The 23,598-nt window shown below is 39.2% G+C and overlaps 1 protein-coding gene across 1 annotated transcript in view; it reads right to left on the bottom strand.

Moving 5' to 3' along the window:
• The window catches only part of DNAH12 (dynein axonemal heavy chain 12), a 255,190-nt gene that overhangs the window by 113,087 nt on the left and 118,505 nt on the right, over positions 1-23,598 (bottom strand). The window contains exons 33-39 of the mRNA XM_031663269.1: positions 20,314-20,497; positions 20,038-20,178; positions 16,400-16,483; positions 15,344-15,532; positions 11,427-11,546; positions 8,544-8,732; positions 219-370 (exon numbers count right to left, since the gene is read on the bottom strand). Coding sequence (XP_031519129.1) covers positions 219-370; positions 8,544-8,732; positions 11,427-11,546; positions 15,344-15,532; positions 16,400-16,483; positions 20,038-20,178; positions 20,314-20,497 — 1,059 coding nt within the window. The remainder of the gene's footprint in view (positions 1-218; positions 371-8,543; positions 8,733-11,426; positions 11,547-15,343; positions 15,533-16,399; positions 16,484-20,037; positions 20,179-20,313; positions 20,498-23,598) is intronic.

The following is a 23,598-nucleotide window of genomic DNA, read 5'->3' as shown; positions in this document are numbered from 1 at the left end:
GCAGCAAAGTATGATGGCAAGGGCTTTGGAGTGGGCAATGGGAAATGTGCATTCCAGGTTTGCCAATAGCAACAGATGTCACTTTCAACATGTCAACAAGTCCCCCAGGATTTCAGTTATCTGAAAAAGGATGATCTTAAATACTTCAAAATTTGCCATAATCCTATTAAAATGGTACTTTTACATTCAAAATGCTTGTTTATAGCAGAGTTCCTTACTTTGCATAGGTAATACTCAAATCCATTAGAAACGTATATCTAATTGTGTCCATCGTAGGGACTATGATATCTTGAATCTTGATTTGTTTATCTCCTAAATTAGTATTTTTAATTAATTCATTCCAATGGACCCAGCGACCTTTGTTTTTCAACTACAAGAAAATATAAGTAAAGTATTAAAACCATGTACTTGCTGTATCTGAAAGGCTCTTTTCAACACTTATACTATTAAATTAGCTTTTAAAAACTTTAGTCGTCCCCCTTTTAATGAAATATTATATTCATATAAAAGAACACATATAGCAGATTTTAAGTCATAAGCAGATTAATAAAATAAGCATTCATTGGCCGGGCGCGGTGGCTCAAGCCTGTAATCCCAGCACTTTGGGAGGCCGAGACGGGCGGATCACGAGGTCAGGAGATCGAGACCATCCTGGCTAACACAGTGAAACCCCGTCTCTACTAAAAATACAAAAACTTAGCCGGGCGAGGTGGCAGGCGCCTGTAGTCCCAGCTACTCGGGAGGCTGAGGCAGGAGAATGGCGTGAACCCGGGAGGCGGAGCTTGCAGTGAGCTGAGATCCGGCCACTGCACTCCAGCCTGGGTGACAGAGCGAGACTCCGTCTCAAAAAAAAATAAATAAATAAAATAAATAAAATAAAATAAAATAAGCATTCACGAAAACACCACTCAATTTAAAAAATACATATTTTTTCAATTTTCCTTTTTAATAACCTGAAAAACATAACTTTTATCATCACATATTCAACATATCTAACATTTCAGATACTTTTGCCTTTATGTCTCCTTAACACTCCAATATTCCCCAAATGCCTTCAAGATGTCCTTCTGCATACATCAAGTATTTATTTGAAAGCCACTCTAATGTACCTCAAGTCACAATTTCCTGGATTTTAGCTTTACCTTTGATATTTTAAAATAAATGGGCAATAATCTAACTAAAAATAAAATATCACATAAAACCACTGAATTTGTTTCTCTAACATTATTCTCTTTGGCATTTTGATCCAGACTGAAACAACCAGGATATATATCAGCATAGCTGTATTAATTGTTATGATACCGAAATTCTTCTGAATCACTGGCTAAATAACTGCTGTCCTGACACCTCGGAGTGCCTCCCAATCTTCACTCCACCCCCAACCATTATCTTCTTCTCCAGGTTGTTTTGACCCCTCCCTGGAGACCCCCAGCCCTTCCACTATTAAGTAAAAAAAACTTTTAATACCTGCCAAAGTAGCCCCCTAGGACCCTATTTCAGAGCTGTGGCTGGAATCTCAAAATCTTTCCTATTTTTGAGCAAATTGTACATGTATGTTATATGTTTGAATTATGGTAACTGTAAGTTTGGGTGAATGTTTCTTTAGGAATTCATATTTGTATTTTTTTAAGTTTTAGCTTTTATTTTTATCAACATCATATATGTACAGATTTTACAGTCAAAAGATGTACAAGGTTAAGAAAAACAGCATTTCCCTACTGTCACTTTCCCCTTCCTAGAGACCTTTACCTTCTCTAAGCTGGATAGTTTGGTATTTATTTTCGATTCCTAAAGAATATTCTTGTGTTACCACCTCTTTTTCACTTTTATTGACTTCCTGCTATGGCTAATGAGGATGAAACTCTCTTTCTGGCCATATTCTTAAAATTCTGTGTTAGCATGGTTTTGGGGAAAGGGTCCTGCACTATCAGTCAGGAGAACTTGTGTCAAGTTCTGGCTCTGCTAGTCACTAACTTTTTTAGGTTTACTTCCTTATCATAAAACTTGAGATTTAGATGAAATTACAACTAATGCTCTATCTAGATCTTATTGGGAATGAAATAAAATTTGTATGAATCAAATAATTATTCAAATACTTGCTGTTTAAAAAATGCTTTGGGGACTTATTTAATAAAATTGAAAAATAAATTTAATTTAAATATGAAATTATAAAAATATTATTGGGGGCGGAGCAAGATGGCCGAATAGGAACAGCTCCAGTCTCCAACTCCCAGCGCGAGCGACACAGAAGACCAGTGATTTCGGCATTTTCAACTGAGGTACTGGGTTCATCTCACTGGGGAGTGCCGGACGATCGGTGCTGGTCAGCTGCTGCAGCCCGACCAGCGAGAGCTGAAGCAGGGCAAGGCATTGCCTCACCTGGGAAGCGCAAGGGGGAAGGGAATCCCTTTTCCTAGCCAGGGGAACTGAGACACACAACACCTGGAAAATCGGGTAACTCCCACCCCAATACTGCGCTTTAAGCAAACAGGCACACCAGGAGATCATATCCCACACCTGGCCGGGAGGGTCCCACGCCCACGGAGCCTCCCTCATTGCTAGCACAGCAGTCTGTGATCTACTGGCAAGGCAGCAGCGAGGCTGGGGGAGGGGCGCCCGCCATTGCTGAGGCTTAAGTAGGTAAACAAAGCTGCTGGGAAGCTCGAACTGGGTGGAGCTCACAGCAACTCAAGGAAACCTGCCTGTCTCTGTAGACTCCACCTCTGGGGGCAGGGCACAGTAAACAATAAACGCAGCAGAAGCCTCTGCAGATGCAAACGACTCTGTCTGACAGCTTTGAAGAGAGCAGTGGATCTCCCAACACGGAGGTTGAGATCTGAGAAGGGACAGATTCCCTGCTCAAGTGGGTCCCTGACCCCTGAGTAGCCTAACTGGGAGACATCCCCCACTAGGGGCAGTCTGACACCCCACACCTCACAGGGTGGAGTACACTCCTGAGAGGAAGCTTCCAAAGCAAGAATCAGACAGGTACACTCGCTGTTCAGAAATATTCTATCTTCTGCAGCCTCTGCTGCTGATACCCAGGCAAACAGGGTCTGGAGTGGACCTCAAGCAATCTCCAACAGACCTACAGCTGAGGGTCCTGACTGTTAGAAGGAAAACTATCAAACAGGAAGGACACCTACACCGAAACCCCATCAGTACATCACCATCATCAAAGACCAGAGGCAGATAAAACCACAAAGATGGGGAAAAAGCAGGGCAGAAAAGCTGGAAATTCAAAAAACAAGAGTGCATCTCCCCCGGCAAAGGAGCGCAGCTCATCGCCAGCAATGGATCAAAGCTGGACGGAGAATGACTTTGACGAGATGAGAGAAGAAGGCTTCAGTCCATCAAATTTCTCAGAGCTAAAGGAGGAATTACGTACCCAGCGCAAAGAAACTAAAAATCTTGAAAAAAAAGTGGAAGAATTGATGGCTAGAGTAATTAATGCAGAGAAGGTCATAAACGAAATGAAAGAGATGAAAACCATGACACGAGAAATACGTGACAAATGCACAAGCTTCAGTAACCGACTCGATCAACTGGAAGAAAGAGTATCAGCGATTGAGGATCAAATGAATGAAATGAAGCGAGAAGAGAAACCAAAAGAAAAAAGAAGAAAAAGAAATGAACAAAGCCTGCAAGAAGTATGGGATTATGTAAAAAGACCAAATCTACATCTGATTGGGGTGCCTGAAAGTGAGGGGGAAAATGGAACCAAGTTGGAAAACACTCTTCAGGATATCATCCAGGAGAACTTCCCCAACCTAGTAGGGCAGGCCAACATTCAAATCCAGGAAATACAGAGAACGCCACAAAGATACTCCTCGAGAAGAGCAACTCCAAGACACATAATTGCCAGATTCACCAAAGTTGAAATGAAGGAAAAAATCTTAAGGGCAGCCAGAGAGAAAGGTCGGGTTACCCACAAAGGGAAGCCCATCAGACTAACAGCAGATCTCTCGGCAGAAACTCTACAAGCCAGAAGAGAGTGGGGGCCAATATTCAACATTCTTAAAGAAAAGAATTTTAAACCCAGAATTTCATATCCAGCCAAACTAAGTTTCATAAGTGAAGGAGAAATAAAATCCTTTACAGATAAGCAAATGCTTAGAGATTTTGTCACCACTAGGCCTGCCTTACAAGAGACCCTGAAGGAAGCACTAAACATGGAAAGGAACAACCGGTACCAGCCATTGCAAAAACATGCCAAAATGTAAAGACCATCGAGGCTAGGAAGAAACTGCATCAACTAACGAGCAAAATAACCAGTTAATATCATAATGGCAGGATCAAGTTCACACATAACAATCTTAACCTTAAATGTAAATGGACTAAATGCTCCAATTAAAAGACACAGACTGGCAAACTGGATAAAGAGTCAAGACCCATCAGTCTGCTGTATTCAGGAGACCCATCTCACACGCAGAGACATACATAGGCTCAAAATAAAGGGATGGAGGAAGATTTACCAAGCAAATGGAGAACAAAAAAAAGCAGGGGTTGCAATACTAGTCTCTGATAAAACAGACTTTAAACCATCAAAGATCAAAAGAGACAAAGAAGGCCATTACATAATGGTAAAGGGATCAATTCAACAGGAAGAGCTAACTATCCTAAATATATATGCACCCAATACAGGAGCACCCAGATTCATAAAGCAAGTCCTTAGAGACTTACAAAGAGACTTAGACTCCCATACAATAATAATGGGAGACTTCAACACTCCACTGTCAACATTAGACAGATCAACGAGACAGAAAGTTAACAAGGATATCCAGGAATTGAACTCATCTCTGCAGCAAGCAGACCTAATAGACATCTATAGAACTCTCCACCCCAAATCAACAGAATATACATTCTTCTCAGCACCACATCGTACTTACTCCAAAATTGACCACGTAATTGGAAGTAAAGCACTCCTCAGCAAATGTACAAGAACAGAAATTATAACAAACTGTCTCTCAGACCACAGTGCAATCAAACTAGAACTCAGGACTAAGAAACTCAATCAAAACCGCTCAACTACATGGAAACTGAACAACCTGCTCCTGAATGACTACTGGGTACATAACGAAATGAAGGCAGAAATAAAGATGTTCTTTGAAACCAATGAGAACAAAGATACAACATACCAGAATCTCTGGGACACATTTAAAGCAGTGTGTAGAGGGAAATTTATAGCACTAAATGCCCACAAGAGAAAGCAGGAAAGATCTAAAATTGACACTCTAACATCGCAATTAAAAGAACTAGAGAAGCAAGAGCAAACACATTCGAAAGCTAGCAGAAGGCAAGAAATAACTAAGATCAGAGCAGAACTGAAGGAGATAGAGACACAAAAAACCCTCCAAAAAATCAATGAATCCAGGAGTTGGTTTTTTGAAAAGATCAACAAAATTGACAGACCACTAGCAAGACTAATAAAGAAGAAAAGAGAGAAGAATCAAATCGATGCAATTAAAAATGATAAAGGGGATATCACCACCGACCCCACAGAAATACAAACTACCATCAGAGAATACTATAAACACCTCTACGCAAATAAACTGGAAAATCTAGAAGAAATGGATAATTTCCTGGACACTTACACTCTTCCAAGACTAAACCAGGAAGAAGTTGAATCCCTGAATAGACCAATAGCAGGCTCTGAAATTGAGGCAATAATTAATAGCCTACCAACCAAAAAAAGTCCAGGACCAGATGGATTCACAGCCGAATTCTACCAGAGGTACAAGGAGGAGTTGGTACCATTCCTTCTGAAACTATTCCAATCAATAGAAAAAGAGGGAATCCTCCCTAACTCATTTTATGAGGCCAACATCATCCTGATACCAAAGCCTGGCAGAGACACAACAAAAAAAGAGAATTTTAGACCAATATCCCTGATGAACATCGATGCAAAAATCCTCAATAAAATACTGGCAAACCGGATTCAACAACACATCAAAAAGCTTATCCACCATGATCAAGTGGGCTTCATCCCTGGGATGCAAGGCTGGTTCAACATTCGCAAATCAATAAACATAATCCAGCATATAAACAGAACCAAAGACAAGAACCACATGATTATCTCAATAGATGCAGAAAAGGCTTTTGACAAAATTCAACAGCCCTTCATGCTAAAAACGCTCAATAAATTCGGTATTGATGGAACGTACCTCAAAATAATAAGAGCTATTTATGACAAACCCACAGCCAATATCATACTGAATGGGGAAAAACTGGAAGCATTCCCTTTGAAAACTGGCACAAGACAGGGATGCCCTCTCTCACCACTCCTATTCAACATAGTGTTGGAAGTTCTGGCTAGGGCAATTAGGCAAGAGAAAGAAATCAAGGGCATTCAGTTAGGAAAAGAAGAAGTCAAATTGTCCCTCTTTGCAGATGACATGATTGTATATTTAGAAAACCCCATTGTCTCAGCCCAAAATCTCCTTAAGCTGATAAGCAACTTCAGCAAAGTCTCAGGATACAAAATTAATGTGCAAAAATCACAAGCATTCTTATACACCAGTAACAGACAAACAGAGAGCCAAATCAGGAATGAACTTCCATTCACAATTGCTTCAAAGAGAATAAAATACCTAGGAATCCAACTTACAAGGGATGTAAAGGACCTCTTCAAGGAGAACTACAAACCACTGCTCAGTGAAATAAAAGAGGACACAAACAAATGGAAGAACATACCATGCTCATGGATAGGAAGAATCAATATCGTGAAAATGGCCATACTGCCCAAGGTAATTTATAGATTCAATGCCATCCCCATCAAGCTACCAATGAGTTTCTTCACAGAATTGGAAAAAACTGCTTTAAAGTTCATATGGAACCAAAAAAGAGCCCGCATCTCCAAGACAATCCTAAGTCAAAAGAACAAAGCTGGAGGCATCACGCTACCTGACTTCAAACTATACTACAAGGCTACAGTAACCAAAACAGCATGGTACTGGTACCAAAACAGAGATATAGACCAATGGAACAGAACAGAGTCCTCAGAAATAATACCACACATCTACAGCCATCTGATCTTTGACAAACCTGAGAGAAGCAAGAAATGGGGAAAGGATTCCCTATTTAATAAATGGTGCTGGGAAAATTGGCTAGCCATAAGTAGAAAGCTGAAACTGGATCCTTTCCTTACTCCTTATACGAAAATTAATTCAAGATGGATTAGAGACTTAAATGTTAGACCTAATACCATAAAAATCCTAGAGGAAAACCTAGGTAGTACCATTCAGGACATAGGCATGGGCAAAGACTTCATGTCTAAAACACCAAAAGCAACGGCAGCAAAAGCCAAAATTGACAAATGGGATCTCATTAAACTAAAGAGCTTCTGCACAGCAAAAGAAACTACCATCAGAGTGAACAGGCAACCTACAGAATGGGAGAAAATTTTTGCAATCTACTCATCTGACAAAGGGCTAATATCCAGAACCTACAAAGAACTCAAACAAATTTACAAGAAAAAAACAAACAACCCCATCAAAAAGTGGGCAAAGGATATGAACAGACATTTCTCAAAAGAAGACATTCATACAGCCAACAGACATATGAAAAAATGTTCATCATCACTGGCCATCAGAGAAATGCAAATCAAAACCACAATGAGATACCACCTCACACCAGTTAGAATGGTAATCATTAAAAAGTCAGGAAACAACAGGTGCTGGAGAGGATGTGGAGAAATAGGAACGCTTTTACACTGTTGGTGGGATTGTAAACTAGTTCAACCATTATGGAAAACAGTATGGCGGTTCCTCAAGGATCTAGAACTAGATGTACCATATGACCCAGCCATCCCATTACTGGGTATATACCCAAAGGATTATAAATCATGCTGCTATAAAGACACATGCACACGTATGTTTATTGCAGCACTATTCACAATAGCAAAGACTTGGAATCAACCCAAATGTCCATCAGTGACAGATTGGATTAAGAAAATGTGGCACATATACACCATGGAATACTATGCAGCCATAAAAAAGGATGAGTTTGTGTCCTTTGTAGGGACATGGATGCAGCTGGAAACCATCATTCTTAGCAAACTATCACAAGAACTGAAAACCAAACACCGCATGTTCTCACTCATAGGTGGGAACTGAACAATGAGATCACTTGGACTCAGGAAGGGGAACATCACACACCGGGGCCTATCATGGGGAGGGGGGAGGGGGGAGGGATTGCATTGGGAGTTATACCTGATGTAAATGACGAGTTGATGGGTGCAGCACACCAACATGGCACAAGTATACATATGTAACAAACCTGCACGTTATGCACATGTACCCTACAACTTAAAGTATAATAATAATAAATTAATTAAAAAAATCTAATTAATAGAAAAAAAATATATTATTAAAGCAAATTTATTTATACAGCCAACAAGTTATGGGAGGTGAAACTAAAAAGAAGGGGGCTTAAAAAGCTCACCACAGGAGTCAAAATAACTCTAGGATGGAAACCCAGGAGCTTTGTCTGCTGATCCAAGCCTTTGTGTTTTATCTTACCATACCAAGCTTTTTACGTCATACCTCATACATGTAGTCATAGACCAGGCCTTTTTCATCAAATGGGCATTCCCATTTACCCACAGAATCTGGCACTGGGTTTTCTTCATCTTTTCCCAGTATGATTAATCGTATGAAAGCATCAAAAACATGACGGCCATCTGTATCACAACTTCCTCCAATCGACCAAATCAAAGAGAATATAAAGCAAGCCTGTTGGTGGAGAAAAATGTTAACTTATAGCAATTATTTTAAAAGGCATTTTAGAAGAAAAGTAACCAAAATTCAATATATTAGGATGTGCTCAACCTACTTGAACAAGGTCATAAATGTAAATAAAGTGGAATGGAGCACCGCTAAGCCACATAATCATTTCTCTGGCAATTTTTATCAAAATACATGTCTTTCTTTCTTTTTTTTTTTGAGACAGGGTCTCACTCTGGTTGCCCAGGCTGGAGAACAGGGGCACCATCTCAACTCACTGCAACCTCAACCTCCCCAGTTCAGGTGATTCTTGTGTCTCAGCCTCCCAAGTAGCTGGGACTACAGACATACACCACAAAGCCTGACTAATTTTTTGTTTTTGTTCTTTAAGTAGAGATGGGGTTTTGCTATGTTACTCAGGCTGGTCTTGAACTCTTAGACTCGGCAATCCACCCGCCTCAGCCTCCTAGAGTGCTAAGATTACAGGCATAAGTTACCATGCCTGGCTCAATATCTATAAAAAAAAATTTTTTTTTTTCTATTTTGAGATGAAGTCTCACTCTCTCACCCAAGCTGGAGTGCAGTGGTGCGATCTCAGCTCACTGCAACCTCTGCTTCCCAGGTTCAAGCTATTCTCCTACCTCAGCCTCCCAAGTAGCTGGGACTACAGGCGCCCACGACCATGGGGTTTCACCATGTTAGCGAGGATGGTCTCGATCTCCTAACCTCGTGATCCACCCACCTTGGCCTCCCAAAGTGCTGGGATTACAGGCATGAGACACCGCGCCCAGCCTCTATCAAAATTTTAAATGCCCATACTGGCGGGGTACAGTGGTTCACACCTGTAAACCCAGAGCTTTGGAAGGCCAAGGTAGAAGGATTGCTTGAGGCCAGGAATTTGAGACCAGCCTGGGGAACATAGTAAGACCCCATCTCTACAAAATATTTTTAAACATAAAAATAAATAAATAAAATGTCCTTCCCAAATAACCTAGGAATTTCTCTTGTGGGAGTTTATACTCAAATATATTTCCACCTGTGAAAATGATACATGTACAAGAATATTCACTGCAGCACTATTTGTAATAGCAAAAGATCAAAAGCAACCCAAATTGTTCTTCAGTAATGGTCTGCTTAATTGGATTCTAATACACTGAAATACACACAGCTGTTAAAAAAGAAGGTCACTCTATAAGCACTAATATGAAAATGACATATTACAATGGAGAAATGATGCAAATCAGTACATAATGTATGCTAATGTATTTTAAAATGTATACATGTAAAAGAGTGTGTGCATAAAATACTTCTAGAATTCTATATAGGGCACTGGTAATATTAGCTGCCTTCAGCGTGGCTGGGGGACTGCTATGGAAAAGTGGGGAAAACCCACTTTTGCCTTTTGAATTGTACTTTAGGTACATGCCTTATCTAGTCCAAAAGTAAATATATATTCAGAGAAAAATTTCACCTAGGTATCAATCTATATAACTCTCTTGAAGTGATTCTGAACCACTTAAAACATTTAGGTTTTAGGTTTACCAACAGAATAAAATGTTCAGGAAAAATGAAACTTGAAGGTTATATAGGTAAACTATTCCTGTGATTCTTTTATAAACGGTAACACTGATAGATATGGAAGAAAGCTAAAACACTAGTTTTGGGATTACAGGCATGAGCCACATCACCCGGCCTACTCCTGGTCTTTCATAGCTAGCTTTTATGCTGTCTACATGCTGGTTTAACATTAATTAATTAATAAAATTAATTCACCTAATGTCCAAATTTGTTTAATATTACATCATCTCATTGTTGATAAAATTGTAATCTTTCATAAATAATAGGATAGTTGGCCGGGCGTGGTGGCTCACGCCTGTAATCCTGGCACTTTGGGAGACCAAGGTGGGCAGATCACCTGAGGTCAGGAGTTGGAAACCAGCCTGGCCAACATGGTGAAACCCCATCTCTACTAAAGATAAAATAAATTAGCTCGGCTTGGTGGCATGCGCCTGTAATTCCAGCTTACTCAGGAGGCTGGGGCAGGAGAATCGCTTGAACTCAGGAGGCAGAGGATGCAGTGAGCCGAGATCACACCACTGCACTCCAGCCTGGGCAACAGGGCAAGATTCTGTCTCAAACAACAAAACAACAAAAACAAACAAACAGGATAATTGCCAGGTGCAGTGGCTCACACTAGTAATACCAGCTTTGGGAGGCCAAGGCAGTTGGATCACGAGGTCAGGAGTTCAAGACCAGCCTGGCCAAGATGGTGAAACTCCGTGTCTTCTAAAAATACAAAAATTAGCCAGGCACGGTGGCAGGCACCTGTAATCTCAGCTACTTGGGAGGCTGAGGCAGGAGAACCACTTGAACCTTGGGGAGAAGGGTGGAGGTTACAGTGAGCTAAGATCACACCACTGCATTCCAGCCTGGGTGACAGAGTGAGATTCTGCTATCTCAAAAAAAAAAAAAAAAAAAAAAAAAAGGATAGGTTTGGTTCCTTCTGACATTTTAATTTCTTTAAAGTGCTTTTTAATATCAGAATACCAGGTGTCAGGGCAACTTTAGTGTATCAAGCTATTCTTTTAATACTCACCAAAAAAAACAGCTTTGGATCTTACCATGTTTTTCTCAATAGAAACATCATGTACCAGAAGCATAATTTATTCTGTAATTTAAAACTACATAAAGTATAAAACCAACCATAATCCAAACACGAATGTGCTTGCTAGTAGGATCATTTTCTACCACATTACAAAGTAGCACTTCAAAGAGGCGTGTGAGAGATACAACCACATTGCTATTGCTGGTAGGAATCAGTTCCTGCAAGGTGAAAATAAGATAACTTTAATTTTCATCTTATTTAGAAAATAAGAAGATAAACATTTTATTTTTAAAAACTGATAAAGGCATACATGGTTTTAATAAGTTTTTTGTTTGTTTGTTTGTTTGTTTGTTTTTTTGAGATGGGGTCTCACTCTGTCACCCAGGCTGGAGTCCAGTTGCACAATCATAGCTCACTGCAGCCTCCAACTCCTGGGCTTAAGGGATCCTCCTACCTCAGCCTCCTAAGTAGTTAGGACTATAGGTGCACACCCCCAGGCTAATTTTTTTTTTTTTAGATAGGGTCTCACTCTGTTGCCCAGGCTAGAGTACAGTGGTGTGATCACAGCTCAGTGCAGCCTCAACCTCCTAGACTCAGGCAATCCTCCTGCCTCAGCCTCCCAAAGTGCTGGGATGACAGGCATGAGCCACCACACCTAGCCTCATAAGATCTTTATAATATTTAAACTTAAAAACTTTAAGTAGGCATGATAAAACATTTCTCAAATATTTTAGTTTCCCATATTACATTACACAATTATACATAACTGTACAATTGCACATAACACATTCTAAATTCTCTGATAAATGAAAACTAGCTACTGTAAGAGAATAAACAATGTTCTAAGGATAGCAGAAATGAAGTCTCTAAGAGCCATTCATTCATTTATTTATTCAACAAACATTTATGAAAAACACACTATACCTATGTGGCAAGCTAAGAGATATGGAAATAAAAGACAGAATCCCTAAAAATGGGTGATATTAAAATTAAATAGACAAAAATAATATAATAATGATATGACAGAAAAAGTCTCAGGGTAGGAGGAGGCTACTAGAGTGCTTGGGATAAACAATTGGAGGAGTACAAAAAGAGGAAAACGGGAGAGAGATACATCAAGGAGGGCTTCCTGGAGGAAGTAATAATAGCTGAGCCGAATTTAGAAGGAAAATGTAAGTTTGCCAGGTGAACAAGGGAAGGATATTCAAGGCAGGGGAATGTATACAAAGAAATGGAGATGTGAGCAGACACAGATTATGAAGGGGATTCTGTAGGTTATGAAAATAGGTTATGAAGGAGGAATGCCCCAAAAATAGGCTTGAGAAATAGACAAGAGTCAGATCCTAAAAGGTTTTTATATGCTGTTTTCAGGACTTAATTACAAGAGGAAGAGAGTTCCAACGGAGGATTTTAAATAAAGGAATAGACAGAAAGGATTTGTGTTTTGGAAACTTCATTCTGTAGCAGGATGTAGACTGGACCAGAGCAGCTCTGTTGTATTGATTCAGGTAGGAAGTGATGGTGGTCAGAACTGGGATACTATAACGGGAAGGGTGGGGTGAGGAGGTGGCTGCAGAAACATGGATGGAAAGAAGACAGGTATAAACATTATCAAGAAGGGAAAATCAATAGATCCTGGGGCCTGGGCCAAGTGGCTCACGCCTGTAATTCCAGCACTTTGGGAGGCTGAGGTTGGCAGAATGCTTCAGGCCAGGAGTTCAAGACCAGCCTGGCCAACTCAGCAAAACCTCATCTCTACAAAAAAAAAAAAAAAAAAAAAATTAGCCAGGTGTGGTGGTGTGCACCTGTAATTGCGCCTGTAATCCCAGTTATCTGGGAGGCTCAGGCACGAGAATCACTTGAATCTGAAAGGTGGAGGAAAGGTGGAGTGCCACTGCACTCCAGCCTGGGAGACAAAGACTCTATCTCAAAAAAAAAAGTGGCTCACACCTGTAATCCCAGCACTTTGGGAGGCCAAGGCGGGTGGATCACGAGGTCAGGCGATCGAGATCATCCTGGCTAACACAGTGAAACCCCGTCTCTACTAAAAATACAAAAAATTAGCCGGGCATGGTGGCGGACACCTGTAGTCCCAGCTACTCGGGAGGCTGAGGCAGGAGAATGGCGTGAACCCGGGAGGCGGAGCTTGCAGTGAGCTGAGATCGCGCCACTGTACTCCAGTCTGGGTGACAGAGCGAGACTCTGTCTCAAAAAAAAAAAAAAAAAAAAAAAAAAGTCTGGGGACTGACTGTATGAGAATGAACTATGAGAAGAAAATCCATTACTCATTACGTGGAAAGGTGGAGACTATTTTGTATTATTTACAACATATAGCATTAGAGCTTTAAAACTGCAAGGGACTTTGTCTATTTTCTCTATGAAGACACTATACAGACTCTTCATAAAGTGGAATTGTTCATTTTTTCTTTTAAATGGCACTTTTTTCTATCCCTAAAACAACATTTTATGATAAAACCGAGTATCTCTTTTCCCCTCTCTATATCAATGTATTTATTTACATGTAAGAAGCTAATATGTGTGTGTGTGTGTAGGTGATGGTGGTAGTGGTTGAACAATGGTCCCCAAAAAGATATTTCCATGTTCTAATCTGAGGAATCTATAAATGTGATCTTATATGGAAAAAGGTCTCCGAAGAAGCAATTAAGTTAAAAATCTCAGGAGGAAGACATCATTCTGGATTATCTGGTGGGTGCTACATCTAAGTCTTTATAAGTGTCACATGGAGAAGAGACATGTGGAGTAGAAAGCCATGTGAAGATTGGCCAGGTGCAATTGCTCATGCCTGTAATCCCAGAATTTTGGGAGGCCGAGGTGGGTGGATCAACTGAAGTCAGGAGTTCAAGACCAGCCTGGCCAACATGGAGAAATCCTGTCTCTACTAAAAATATTAAAAAATTAGCTGGGTGTGGTGGCACGTGCCTGTAATCCCAGTTACTCAGGAGGCTGAGGCAGGAGAACTGCTTCAACTGGGAGACAGAGGTTGCGGTGAGCCAAGATCGCGCCACTGCACTCCAGCCTGGGTGACAGAGCAAGACTCTGTCTCAAAAATAAATAAATAAAATTAAAAAATAAAAAAAAAAAAGAAGGCCATGTGAACATAGAAGAAAAGGTTGCAGTTATGTAACCACAAGCAAAGGAACACTTGAGGTTACCAGAATCTGGATGAGGTAAGGAAAGAGTCTCCCTTAGAGCTTCTGAGGAAGTATAGCCCTATAAACATCCTGATTTCGGACTTCTGGTCTCCAGAACTGTGAGAGAGTCAATTTCTGGTTTTGGGGTGTTTTCTGGGTTTTGGGGGTTTTTTTTGAGACGGAGTCTCGCTCTGTTGCCCAAGCTGGAGTACAGTGGCGTGATCCTGGCTCACTGCAACCTCCATCTCCTGGCTTCCAGTGATTCTCCTGCCTCAGCCTCCTGAGTAGCTGGGATTACAGGCATGCACCACCATGCCTGGTTAATTTTTATATCTTTAGTAGAGACAGGGTTTCACCATATTGGCCAGACTAGTCTCAAACTCCTGTCTTCAAGTGATCTGTCCATCCCGGCTTCCCAAAGTGTGCTGGGATTATAGGAGTGAGCCACTGTGTCTGTAGCTTTAGCCATCAAGTTTGTGGCAATTTGTTATGACAGCCCTGGGAAGCTAATACAATATGTAAAGTTTTCTCATACAATACTAAATATTAAATAACTCATAAACTCACTAAATATACAAGTGAGTTTTTAGAGGCACATATTTAAAATAATTTGAAATACGAAAAGTAATTAGAATTTGTAAAGCTTCAGACACTATGGTTGTATACAAATAGTTTAGCGGGAATAAATTCAACCCCTGAGTTATTCGGCTATAACTTGAGCAATATAAAATCAACAGTGGATAGTAAATGCATAAGGACAAACTGGTTTTAGTTATTCATTCTACCAACCACTGTGACTTTAGACTTAGTCAAGTTGAATGGAAACAAAGAAACTTGAATAGGTCAGAGAAGTATAGGATTACCTTGCATTTTTTCTTACGCTGCTTTAAAGAGGGTGGTATTAACCAGGCAAAAAGTCCTTTCAGAAGAGCTTGATGTTCTGGTTCACACAGAGGTCCTTTCAGTGAATTCAACCAAGAAGACACAAGCGGTTCCCATCCTAACTGTGAGGGCTCCAAATAAATCATACCACAACGGCTTACAGTGGCAGGCTAGGGAAAAAAGACACAATTTTCTTTTGGCACAGTTGCTTTTATACCAGTGGCACCTGGCAATTATTAACTACTTCTTAGGATGACTTATGAGATCCTTCATAATCTAGCTCCCATCTGCCTCACAGAGCTTCACACAGTCTAGACGTTCCCCATACAGAAAACTATTTGCAGTTCAGTTTCCCAGACATGTAAAGGCTCCATATCTTTAAACATTATCTTGATTTGGAAACGCCTAGGATTTCCAAATCCAATCTCCCTGGAGAAATCTTACATCTTCCTCAAAATCAGACCAAACACTCAGTTACCTTCCATGGTGCTCCTCTATCCATCCTCCTCACAGATGCTCACTCCTCTCCACACTTTTTTTTTGTTTTTTTGAAACGGAGTTTTGCTCTTGTTGCCCAGGCTGGAGTGCAATGGTGCAATCTCAGCTCACTGCAACCTCCGCCTCCTGGTTCAAGCGATTCTCCTGCCACAGCCTCACGAGTAGCTGGGATTACAGGTATGCACCACCACGCCTGGCTAATTTTGTGTTTTTAGTAGAGACGGGGTTTCTCCATGTTGGTCAGGCTGGTCTTGAACTTCCCACCTCAGGTGATCTGCCCAAAGTGCTGGGATTACAGGCGTGAGCCACCGTGCCCAGCCATCCTCTTCACACTCTTAAAGCACTAACATGTAGCTGTGTATTGGGATTATTTATTAACATGCTTCTCATTCTCCCTAAACAAGTATAAACTGTGTCTTATTCATCTTTGTATTCCCAGTGCCTAACCCATTTTCTGACATATAATAAAAAATACTTATTGGCTAAATTAAAGAATGAAGAAATGAACAAACTGCTATTGTATTAAATTATGAACTTACGGATGCCTGGGAAAGGTCCATTGTTTCAAAGATGAGGCTCATTTGGGGGGACATCTGAATGATTTCTCCACTCATAAGGCAAAGCTAAAGGCAATTATTTTTCAAACATTTATTTTTTTAAATTTCAAGTTTCTCAGATAACAATTTATACTATGTATAAGATAAAGTAGCTCCTGTGATATAATGGACTAAGAATTAGAATGGAAGCCAGAAAATCTTAATTCTAGGTCTAGCCCTGTTAATTATTACTGTTAAGCAAATACTTAACATCTCCGAGTCTCAGTCTCTTCATCTATAGAACAGGGATAATATCTCTCTTGTATAACTGTGGGAAGGGGGACTATAAGACAAAGTCCAAAACCTATAAAATCCTATACAAATATCAGCTATTAAGAAAATTAAGTGAAATACTCCTGAATTTATAAAGTGACCATAGACCTTTTTATTAAATTAAAAAACAGAAAATAGAGAATAGCATGAGTACTCATATACCCAGCTCCTAGATTTAATCAATGTTAAGATTTTGCCATACTGCCATTGCCCTTTTAAAAAAACATTTTAAAGAGCATTATAGACATCATGGCATTTCACATCCAAGTGCCAATGTCTCCAAAAAATAAGTATATTTTCTATGTAATCACAATAACATTATCACACCTAACAAAATTAATAATTCTTTATTATCATCTAATACTCAGTCAATATTCAAATTTCCTCAGTTGAAAGCAAAATTCAATCCAAGACTATGCCTTGAGTTTTTTATGTCTCCTTGGTCTCTCTTAATCTAAAACATTTCTTCTTTTATCGAACATGTCAAAAACTAAATTTATCCACTGCTTCCTTTCCCTCGAATTTCTATCTTGTCTATTATTAAAGCCATCCTATCTCCTCAATCTGTTTGGCTTGCACCTTTGGAATTATCATTAACTTTTAATAGTATTAATAATTATTATTAAGTTGATACCTAAATTAACTTATTACTAAGTCTTTTAAATTCTTCTACATTTAGTTTTCAGTGCTTCCTTTCTGCTTTTACAATCATCACTTTTAGTTCCAGTTTTGCCCCTATCTAATCACATGTCAACAATGAGAAATTTAACATTTGTGGATTCCGTTTCTTAGCTGTAAAATAAATGAATGATCTAGAGGTGGATTGTCCAATATAGTAGCTGCTAGCCATATATGGCTATTTATATTTAATTTTAACCAAAACTAAATAAAATTTAAAATTCAGTTCTTCAACTGCACTAAGCCACACTTCAAATGCTCAGTAAGCCACATGTGGCTAGTGGCTACCTTCTCAGAGAACGCAGATAGTTGCAGTATTGTAAAAAGTTCTACTGGACGTACTCGTCTAGAATACTTTCAATCTTTGACCAGATTATTTCAGCAGACATCCTCCTAACTCTCCAAAAATTTGAAAGGTAGGGTCAGCATCCTCCTCACTGCCCTGTGTTGTTTCCCAACTACTTCTATTCCACCCCAGTTACAACCCTTGACAACCCCTGCTTTTTTCCTGCCACTCAACAGCACCCAATGATTCCCTCCTCAATAGCTAAAGTCCTTGGAACTTGGCCTAATCTCTTTCTCTACTATAACTCTGGCCTGATCTGGTGTTTATAAAGACTGAGAATCTCAACACAGCAGCCCATCAGATTCTTGACCACCTTGCTCCACTCCAGCTGTCCACTTTATGTATCTGGGACCTTCTCTCCAGAAATACTACACAATTCTGAAGTATTAAATTCAAGTATCTCAGTCTCTGCCCACAGCCTCCAATCCATCCAGTTATTTCATTCATTGTCTCCTACTATACTTGCTCATTTTCACAAGATTTTTCACATCCCTGATGTTTTCACTTCTTTCATTAGGTAGCTTCTGTCCTGTGGTCTAGTGCTTCTACCATTCTCATGTCAATATCTTTAAAGTCTTACTATATTTCCAGGCCTGCAATATTACCTATGCCTAAGCTGCTTAGACTGGCAGAGAGTATCTCACAAAGGCAGACCTTGGTACTACTAATAATAACTTACGGTCTTCTACTCAATCAGGCTCTCAGTGCTAGCCAGAAATCCTTCTATGTTTTCCTAGATAGCTCTCTTTCCCATCTTCCACAATGGCTAATTTAAATCTCTTCCTTTATCCTCAATTTTGCAAAGAACCAAGGCCCATCACTTCACGAAGAAAAGAGAAATCATCAGAGGGATTTGCCTTCAAATTTCCACGATCAAATCTATACACTCACCTATAACTGTCTTTTCATAATTCCTTCTCATGCAGTAAGAGACAATCCATCCACTTGGCTCTGAACCCTTAGACTTCACTCTACAATTAGAATAACCTTCCTGCTTCTTCATTTACTTTCCACCCTCAGCTCAACCAATATTACTGAATGAATGAAAGAAGGAATGTGAATGACTAATCACCTATGACAAAGTACTTCAGTATATCTTTTTTTTTTTTTTTTTTTTTGAGACAGAGTCTCACTCTGTCGCCCAGGCTGGAGTGCAGTGGTGTGATCTCGGTTAACTGCAACCTCTGCCCCTGGGTTCAAGTGATTCTCCTGCCTCAGCCTCCTGAGTAGCTGGGATTATAGGCACGTGCCACCACACCCAGCTAATTTTTTTTTTTTTTTTTGTATTTTAGTAGAGACAGGGTTTCACCATGTTGCTCAGGCTGGTCTCGAACTCCTGACCTCAAATGATCCACCTGCCTTAGCCTCCCAAAGTGCTGGGATAACAGGCATGAGTCACCAAGCCCGGCCTTGAGTATATCTTTAAATGCTAATTAAATGAGTTTGCTTATTTAGTAGGGCAGTCATTTCATGTAAGTACGGAAATAATTTGTGATATATTCAGACACTAGGATACAAATATAGATATAAAAGAAATGTTAACAAAACTGAACTACAACAATATGAACATCACACATACATTGATTTAAAAAAAACACTAAAGAGTATGATTCCAATATATGAAGTTCAAGAGTTGGCAAAACTAATTCATCATAGAAGTCAGAAGAGTGATTATCTCTGGAGGAAGATAAACAAACTAGGGAGGAACATGAGTGAAACTTGTAGGATATAGGAAATTTCATGTGTCATTTTTTGGGTGACGATTATGTGAGCATACAAACACATTTAGAAAATCATAGAATCTACACTTGAAATTGGCATACATATTATACCTTATATATGTTGTCTTTCAATTAAAATAAATATTAGAATACTTTCACTTTCTAGTTCTTTTGTATATCTCATAGCGCCTAAGGTGATATACTATATATAAACACTGAAGCATTCCATGTTTTCAAAAGGAATTAGGCTTTTGTTATTTTATCCTAAAATATTAAAGTTCTATAAGAAACCATAAGACTGAAGTCTCTTAACAACTTATTCTCACCCTAGATTACTATGTCTTCTGGCTAACACAGTAATTTTAATACACTATACTTTCATTCTATAAAAAAAATTAAGCCAAGGACTTACTATAGCACAGTTTTCATTGAAAAGAGAATTTATAAACCTACTCAACTTGCTGCATCCTTTATTTTAAATAGAGTCCTAGTTGATTAATTGTTGAACATATAAAATTGCTTAATCATGGCTGAATCTGCTTCTCTTTTGATCAATGATTTACCTTTTTATTATCATCCAATACTGTGTTCATGCTCTCTATCCACAAAGTGTCAATAGGACCATCAAATACAACCCATTTCCGGTCAGATGTTTCTGATAAGGCAAATTCTCTAAAAGTGTTAGCCACAATACCATCAGTCCACTGAGGGGAAAAAAAGAATTAGAAAGCTTGACTCATAAAATTGGATTTAGGAGTGAAACTATGAAAATACTTCACATTTCTTGTTTTAACACGCACTTCCCATAAGAGAGTTGGGAATACTTATATTTAGTTTACCTCATGAGACACTGGGTCAAACTGTCCAAAAAGTTGGCCCATAGTAATAGATTTGGGGTTTACAGTTCTATAAATGACCTTTTCTTCCTCTCCATAGCCATGTTCATTCATTAAACTTAGCGTATCCGCCAGCACATGCAGAACTTTTGTCTTAGCAGCAAAAGGCTCTCCTACTAACATAAATCTATGAAGGAAAAGAAATAATTATACAATAAGAGTCTTTAAAAAGTTAAATAATTTATATCAGTATATAAAACTTTACCCTGTGATAATTACTACTTATAATTTTTGAAAAATATGAATTTTTCTCAGACATGAAGAAAACATATTTAATTTCTGAACTGGTTGACTCTAAATCAAATTCTTCACACTAATATTTTCCCCAAAAGGGAATGTAATAAAGAATCTTCAAATGGCAATGAAAACTTAATATCTGTGTACTCTTAAAAAAAACAAACCTGAAGCCCCCTAAGGAGTGAAATGGGAAAGATTTATATTCCCAAAGTCTTCATTTGCCATAAAACTGTTAGTGTTCTTTACCAACTACTTCTGGATCTCCTCCCTCCTGGCACATATAGGATTTCTGGCCCTCTTGTGGAAAGACTAGGTAACTAGTTCTAACCAATGAGTAATAAATGGAAATGAAGGGCATTACTTCCAAGCGGGGATAGGTAATTGCCAGCTAGAGACCTCACAGAGCTCCCTTTTCCCTCTAGCATGGCTGTGACCCACAATGTTGAGGTGGTGCTTACTCTAACAGCCTGGGCCCTGAGTGGTCATAATGAGCAGGGCTGCCCTCGTAACCTACCGTGTATAAATGAGAAATAAATCTTTGTTTTTTAAATCACTAACATTTGGGTGTTGACAGTTCTTACAGAATATCCTCGCCCATCCTTAATAACAGAAATTGGTACCTAGAAGGGGGGAGGGTGTTCTTGCCATAATAATAATAATTTAAAAAAACCTACTGTGGCATTGGCTTAAAGGCCAGGTTATGAGTGACAAATTAACTGTTATCAGAACCTAAGATATGGACAATTATTGTTATGCAATGAATGATGAAACATTTGGTAAATGTATTCCTTGAGATTACCTGGAAGATAGCTAATTACCTAAGGAAATTAGAATTTCAGGTGAAAAAGATAGTAAACAGAATGTTATTAGTATATAATGGCAGGTACTAGTTTCATTTAAAAAAGAACTATAACAAAGAAATGAGCCCAGAAAAAAAAATGGCCAGTTTGCAAGCAGGAGTGAAAAAGGGAGTCCAGAAATTCAGGGACTTCTAGAATTGAATGTATCAAGTTATTCTCATTCGCAATTGGTAAAAGATAAAATTAAGAAAATCTTTAAACAAAAATCTATTAAAACTCAGTTTGGCATCAAGGATCAAATCAAGGGTAGGGTTGTTGTATCATATTATTAAAACCCATGAAGAATTAATATGGGCCGGGTGGCTCATGCCTGTAATCCCAGCACTGGGAGGCCAAGGTGGGTGGATCACTTGAGGTCAGGAGTTCAAGACCAGCTTGGCCAACATGACAAAACCCTGCCTTTACTAAAACTACCAAAATTAGCTGGGTGTGATGGCATGCCCCTGTAGTCCCAGCTACTCAGGAGGTTGAGGCAAGAGAATCACTTGAACCCAGGAGGTGGAAGTTGCAGTGAGCCAAGATCTTGCCACTGCACTCCAGCCTGGGTGATACACCAAGACTCTGCCTCAAAAAAAAAAAAAAAAAAAAGAATATAATTCCCAGTAATCATTATTTCAGGAGGATAAAATGATTCATGAAAAACAGACTAAGATTATGGCTCCCTCCATAAAGCCTGATAAGGTCAAGGATACTTCAAGGAAATTTTAAAAGGTATGGCTTAATAAGGGCAGTAGTTATGGATATAGGAATATGGAGCTGCCTAGAATCAAATAGATAAAAAGCTGATTGTCTTTGAGGGAGTTTACTGACCAAAAAAACTGTGAGTCTAGTCTAAAACACATGTGAATGTTCAAGACTTAAATAATCCTTGGGAACTAGGTGTGGTGGTGCGCACCTGTAGTCCCAGCTACTCAGGAGGCTCAGGAGGGAGGATCGCTTGAGCCCTGGAGTTTGAGACCATCCTGGGCAATATCAACAGACTACATCTCAAAAATACATAATAAATAATTTTTAAAATGATCCTTGGGTATTGGATGCATACGGGTTGATTGTACTATTCCCTCTATTTTTGTATTTGTTTAAAAATTTACATAATGTTTTTGTAACCCTACCTTTAAAAAAATTTGTGACCATTGAGATCCCAACTTTCTACAGGCAGGAAGCAGGCTGAAAACATTTCTCAGCTCCCAAGAACAGTGTTTTCTCTATTGCCTACTTCACATGTGCCCAGAGAAGAAAATGGAAATTGAAAGATCTCTCAGAAGGTTAAACTAAGGCCCATGAAGAATTAAACTGGAAAGTCTCTCCCAGGTAGCAAAAATCAAGCATAAGCAGATCCAGATTTTAAGAAAGGTGGCTCTCTAAGTAAATTTAAATATACATATATATATATACACACACACACACAAAACTTTACTTATATAACATATATAACTTTTACTTATATAATTATAAATACGAAATGTCCATAGCCACTTTAATGACACCCTGTATAATAAATCACATATACAAAATGCTTATGGCTCCTTGGATGAGGCCCTACAAGTGAGAGGTCCTGAAGTTTAAACTCTATTAGTTTCACAATCAATCCATCTCTAGAATTGGGACCCTCACGTGACCAGCTGGATTTCAGAATTGTCACAGAACGTGTTGGCTGTGTCTTCTAGTCTTCAATTTCTGAATGAGAGTGTTTGCTCTGGTAATCCTGTTCTGGTAAGCCCACTATTGTGCACTGGGTTTGTGGAGAAAAGATAACTTGTCTTTCTAGGTTGTAGGTCTCTGGATCAAGAGGAACAGCTTCCAGATATGATACAAAGGCTATCATGCATTGTCACCTAGGGATCCTGAACTTTGAGTCTGGTTCATTTATTGATTAGAACTTTTAGGTGCCTCCCTGGGAAGGGAAGAGTATGTTTTTATGCAAATGGTGGTGTTTATTAGTGCTAGCTCACTGAATGAGCACTTCTTACCAACCCTTGTTGGACATGTAGTATGAGAAATAAACCTTTGCCTTTTAAGCCACTGAGGGGCTGGGGGTGGGCGGGGGTTGCTCTCAAGCTCACCTAATCAGTTTGCCAAGTCTTTGGTTCATGGATTTTAGTTGTTTTAACAGTTTAATCAAGAAATAACA

This window comes from Papio anubis, chromosome 2, assembly GCF_008728515.1.
Source record: "Papio anubis isolate 15944 chromosome 2, Panubis1.0, whole genome shotgun sequence".
Lineage (NCBI taxonomy): Eukaryota > Metazoa > Chordata > Mammalia > Primates > Cercopithecidae > Papio > Papio anubis.
Note: the sequence above shows the minus strand (reverse complement) of the source record. Positions and strands in the feature narration are given on the sequence as shown.